This window comes from Gavialis gangeticus, unplaced genomic scaffold (assembly GCF_001723915.1).
Source record: "Gavialis gangeticus isolate Ggan-Ray unplaced genomic scaffold, GavGan_comp1, whole genome shotgun sequence".
Taxonomy (NCBI): domain Eukaryota; kingdom Metazoa; phylum Chordata; order Crocodylia; family Gavialidae; genus Gavialis; species Gavialis gangeticus.
Window position 1 is genome coordinate 16768081 of NW_017729025.1, and position 6080 is coordinate 16774160.

At 43.6% G+C, this 6080-nt stretch overlaps 1 protein-coding gene across 1 annotated transcript in view; it reads left to right on the forward strand.

Annotated features, from left to right (window-relative positions):
- Nucleotides 1–328: 328 nt before the first annotated feature.
- The window catches only part of SYNE2 (spectrin repeat containing nuclear envelope protein 2), a 352391-nt gene continuing 346639 nt past the window's right edge, over nt 329–6080 (forward strand). Inside the window, exon 1 of the mRNA XM_019518445.1 lies at nt 329–473. Coding sequence (XP_019373990.1) covers nt 395–473 — 79 coding nt within the window. The 5' untranslated portion in view covers nt 329–394. The remainder of the gene's footprint in view (nt 474–6080) is intronic.

A 6080-nucleotide genomic window follows, 5' to 3' on the forward strand; every position in this document is an offset into this window, starting at 1 on the left:
TAACATTTACAGAAGGTACCATGAGCCTTTGTCAACCTGACTTCTTCAAAAAAGAAAGCTACAGTGTTTGACTCTTTCTAATTGCAAGGCTTTTCTTTTCACAACAAGGCACATTTGAATTCACGATTTGAGTTTTGGACTTCAGCCAGCCGTTAGAAACAGCATGAACGCAGCCAAAGGCCAATAACTTTATGATTCAAAAAGAAGGCGTAGTTACTTCAGCTAGGCTAAGGAAACACCTTAGCTGAATAAAAGCACATCTCCTGTTAGACAAAGCAGTTTGATTTCCAGTTTTTAACGGAAGCATTGGGGTTCTGATTTTCTAACATTTTTTTCCATTTCAGTTTGGCAGTTGAAGTACTGTGGGAATGATACCATCTTCCTCATTTTGAACATGGCATCTAATAAGCCCCTGCCAGCTGCTGAGGACCAGTCGTCCACTGAGATAGACGATCGTCACTTTTCACTGCAAGGTAAGAAGCCACGCAAGTTTCACACAATATCTGATGTCAGTTCTGGCAGATGCACGTGGTTGTGTAGATGGCAAATGAAAATCTGTGAAACCCACTGAAGCACAATGCTTAAAAATGGTATCGATTAGAGTCTGTTCAGCCAACTTATTTTTCTGCTGCACACAGACTTCTGTAACTGCCTCACAAGAGGCTGTTCAGGCGTAACACAGTATTCTCGGAGCATTTCTCCCTCCCACCATATTTACAGAGTCTTTGCCTTTTTTGGTACAGCTTTGCTCACTGTTTCTTACACTTTCCTTTGTGGAATACATGTTGCTGTAAACTATGGTTACGGGAACTACTAGTCTGAAAAAGAGTTATGCAATTCCAATAGTTTCCCATGTTTCTCAGTTTGTCTACTGTGCACTTGCTGTCATTAGAATGTATGAAGTTGTCTTTGCTTTAGCTCGTAGCTTTATTGTATTTAAAAAAAAAATCTCATTACTTGTCTCCATCCATCTGTGGAAATGGCTCTGAGGGACTGAATAAGTAGAAAAATCTTTGTGTTTTCCAGATAAGCTCTTTTAAAGGATAGATTTTTCTACCTGCACTTGCATTAAATAGCATTTTACTGAACAAGTAATCTCACTGGTTTCAGCATGGTTAACTGAGCAGTAAAGAGCTAGGCAATGTGAGTTTAGGGGGTGGAAATGAGCTCTAGAAAGAATCTTTCTGGAAGTTCCTGAACCATAGGTTGGGTTATGCTTTTTTTTTTTCTGGGATCACTTTTTTGTCTTTTCCTTCTGTGTCTAGCCAGTCCTACAGTCTTTCTACTTTCAAAAAACTGATGTTGGCTTCGCCAGCAACTATTCACAAGGGCTGCAGGGGCAGGTCCACTGCAAAGCTGATTCTTTAGTATGCTCAGAGCTGAGCTGTTGTAGGGTAGGCAGATGGCATCATGCCCCTGAAAAGCTATTTCCCTTTAGCTCCTTTACAGTGGAGTTGCAGTCTGGCTTACTTCTGGGGAAATATATTGTAAGCAGATAAAAAGGTGCAAGAGGGAAATTCTGCAGTGTTTTCTGATCCATAGCTGCACAAATATTGTTACTCAACCTAAAGTTTGATGTATTGGCATTGACTGTGATCTAAGGCCAAAATTATTTCTGTATGGGATCTTTTCCTTTGTCCACATGGCTTCATTAAGTCATTCTCTTCATTCACATGGGGAAGCAACATACTTCCAGAAGTCAGAGGTTACTGTGAAGGTTGCTTGAGGTGAACTCCTGTTTTGCCATTAGATACACATTTGCATTTCCTATCACATTCAATGCACATGGACATCTAAGATGATAATTTTCCCTTGAATAAAGGCTCACATGAGTTTTTAGTCATGATATAGAATCAGAAGAGTGAGCTTAGTTTTAAGGCAGGAGATACAAAGTTGCAAAGGTAGTTACAAAGAATATATTTGTGTCTTTGAAATATGTGTTTTTTCAATAAAGTAGAATTGTTTGTATGTATTTACCATAGTTTTGAAGGAGTGTAGTATTCAGTCTCCAGTAGGCTTGAGACTGCCCCATTTATTAATTTTTAAAGGGTTCTGTTAAAATAATTTTATAAGTAGCATAAAAGCAATTAATTTAGTGGTTAAAAAATGAGGTATACATTCATCAACACACACAGAACTGAGACCTCATTAGAACCTTTGGGGCAGGCTATACAACTGGAAATGTAACCATATAGAAATGCTAAAGACCTACTTAAAACAGACAGAAATGAGCAGACTTATGTTAGCAGATCTTTGGTAAAACAGGGCAAATGGGTATAGTAGGATAAGTCAAAGATAAAAGATTTTTGAAAAATTTTGGAAAAAATTTCAAAATTTTGAAAAATTTAACTCATAGTATTAACCATTTCAGACTGGCTAGAGATTGTGGGTGCTTTAGTTTTGAGGGCTAACTTGAAATACCTTAGAGATTCCTCATTTGGAAAGTAAGGGCTAAATCCATTTTAATTTTTCATTTCATTTTTCACTTCAAAATGGATTTAGCCCACATAACTGCAGCTTTTGGCCATGTGACAAAATAGGGTTGTTTTATGCATGTATCTGCTTGAAGAAGGAAGGCAGACGGCTTACCAGTTCACCCAGTAGCCTAGTGGTTAGGGCAGCTGCCTAGGGGGCAGGAGAGTTTAGGACCCCATACCTCTGTACTGGCTGTATCTTCTGCTTCCTAGCACAGTACCCTAACCACCCGTCTGTAAGCATTGCTCAGTCTACTTCCCAGGTCTCTAGAAGCTGGTATTCATAATTAATACAAATATCAGCTATATTCATAGTGAATGCAAATCTCATATAAGGATATTTAATAGTTGCTGAATACAATGAATGAACAGCACTGGGGAAGTCTCTGCCCCAAAGGGAAGGAGTAGAGATTAGAGCCTAAAGCCCTCCTCCCTTTCATGGCAGCATCCAGGTCACTGAGCCATATGCGCTCTCACTTATTTGCTTTCTCTTGGCTCCGTATATTTTACTTCTCAGCTGCCCATGGATCAGCTTCAAGAAGAGGGCTGAAGAAGGCTCAGAGTAATGCCTATGGCCTGGAGGTTTCAGCACTTTGCGAAGAAGCAGGACATGCATGTTCACACCCCCTCTCTGACTGAGGAGGTTCAGAGTCCCTCCAGCTGGTGGGACTCAGAATTTGGATATCCTGCTGTCTGGTCAAGTGCCTGAAGTACTAGACTATTTGGCTTCCTTTTCCAGCACCTAATACCTGGCAGGTGAGATTCTCCACTCATTCAGTCAAAGGTCATCTCTTTGTTCTTTGTTTGTACAGCGGTGTGCCAGGAGAGTGGGCACGGCTGTGGTATCAAAAAGTAGTAGTAATCAGCTGCTGTAAACCAGAGTAACTCTTCGAGTGATAGATGCCATGTGTTCTGATGACAACCTGGTGATGCACCACGTGCAGTTACAGAAAGATCATGAAATTCTGCAAGTGGCAAGTTGTCACTGTGGCAGAATGCCACCTCTGTCTCTCCCTAAAAACTCTGCTATGTGACAATTTGGTTAACATGGTCACTGCAACGGGCAGCTATCCCATGGGCTCTTTAGGTAACCCTGAATTGTAACTTGAGCTGGATACATTCCTGGGGGAGGGTGGGAAACCTGCTACCTCTGCCTACGTGACTGGCATCACATACCTGGGTGGGGGCTTATACTTCCTATTGTTCTAAGCAATGCCAACCTGACTGGGAGGGGGCTAGAGACCCTGCCAGTCTACCCGGCAACCAGTGATGCATTTCAAATTGGTTGGCTGGGAGCCAACAGGTGCTGGCCTCCATTGGACCAGGTAAAAGAGGTCATAAGGTCTATATAAGTTAAGGACTGCCTAGGAGGAGGGGCAGTAGCCATGATGAAAACTTAGAGAGAAGCTGGACCATCTGAAACTTGCTCTCTCTCGAAACTCATGATCAACGATCTGCCTGCCTCCAGAGGGACTCTCCACTTGCCTCTGGATGATACTCATGAGTAGGCTACCTGAGATCTAACTCAATATATAGTTTGCAGTAACTTAGATGCATGATCAAAGGCTACCCAGCCATGCCAGTTTGCTCTGTGGGATTTCTCTAATATTGCTCAACCCTGTACCCTATTCCAAATCTACTCCTTGTAACCAGTAAAGTTCTCCTTTGTACCTAGTGTGGGAGACTTATTGGGAGTGGGTCTAGATTATGCCTTGGAGTCCCCTTGGTTCGGCTGACTATGGGAGACCACTATTTGTGCTTCAGACTGAGGGAAGCACCCCAGATTTTTGGAGTGGATCGAGTATGCTCAAGGACTACTAGGCCTGTGTTTTCCAGGGGGCACAGTACCAGGATCAGCCCAGACCCTGGGTGATGGCATCGTTACCCCCAGTCTAGTGGCTGTGCTCCACAAAGGGGGTCAGCCAGATGTGAGGTTCCCCCAGGCAGGCACTCAAAGCCTGGAAGGTGGTCAGGCGCAGTGAGGTGGGTGGCTCAGTGCAGAAGCACCCCCTACTGGCCTGCCATAGTCACACTCCACCGCAATGAGATATTAATTTAACAAGGGGTTTAATAATAGCCAGTGGCATTTACTGTAGTATCCTGCATTTGGTGTTTTACCTACTAGACTTTTTTTAGAAAAGGAAACTTATTCAAGGTTCAACACATTTTGCTGTGTTCTCTCACAGTAAAAAGATCTGGATAGAAACATAACTTAATTCATAATGATTTACTTTATGTTGTTCAATACATTAAAAAATGTGAAAGTGTTGAGTCAGATTCTAGTACAACATAATAAGTGAAGACAGTGGGGAGAGGGCATTGGTGACTTCACATTGCATGTTACCAACACTAAGTATTAAAAAATTAATGAATGGATCACACCCCTCCCCCAAGCCCTGAGATTAACCCCCCTCCAAAAAACCAAAAAATTAGGCTTCTGTTTGTTGAGAGGAACATATGTTCAAGGTTTTTTCTACAACCACCAGGTGTTAGGATTATTTTTAACAAAAGCTTGCTATGGAATCACGTGACTCCAGGAGCTAAGGCCTAAAGGGAAGCACTAAATGTTGTGAGACTCCCAGTTACGCTTGTTACACAATATTGGCAGTGCCGGTACACAGCCTTCGCCCTTCTAGTATTCTGTGTTGCTCCCAGGTATGATGCAGAGTGATTTGAAGGTGTTGCAGAGCTGGCTGTTCTGTGTCGTAGTTCTGCCCAGTCTCCTAAAGGGGTTGCAGTGGGGTCAGGAACTGGACCCGTTACATTGCTGAGGTGAAAGTTCATAACACTCTTGTTCCTATGACAACTGTTTAATCAGGGCAATGGCTGCTCCTGAGTGGGCAGGCTCCCTACATATGGGACATCATACCTAATCCATGAGGCCTTAGTTACGAGGGTATTGCCCAAATCAGTCATGCTCAGACAATGGGGCTTGGCCTTTTGTGCAGTACAAACTGTTTTACTTTATTTTCACTCTTGAAAATGAGAGGCTACAGGTGGCTTCCTGGGATGTTTTGTTCAATTTCCATGTTAACCCTCAGCACCTTTGCAAGGACTAGGTGGACATTTCCTTGCAGTGCTTCTGGCTGCAAGGTCCCACTGAGGAGCCTGTTCCTCTGTTCTCTGGGGCCCTCCTCACTTGTGCAAAGCCACAGAATGCGGACGTAACATCTGATTGTCCCAGTTGGCAGGGAGGCAAGAAGGATGTGCTTTTCCTCTACTACAGTGCCTCTTGAATCCTTGTTCCCTTGGAGAGGCTCAGAGGATAGCTCCCATTTGGGTCACTCCTTTGCCATCTGGGTAGGCATGGATTGTATCAAGGATCGGGCTCCCCAGGGTAGCCACCTGGTGGCCGCACAACTCTTGCTCTGCTGTGGCTTTCTGGGTACTCTCCCTTTTCTTTTGTCTGCCATGCCTTGTTATAATTAGTTGATGTGTAATAGGGGAGACTTCCCCTAGGTCCCAGATGGAGTCCTTGTCTGTCTTCCAGCCAGTGGGTCCCTTTTGGACCCCACTGGTCCCAATCCTGCTCCTCAAGTGCTAAGTTGGCCCTCTTGGCTCATCCATGTCCCCAGGGCACCTGTTGCTTTAAGGGCTATTTGTGGC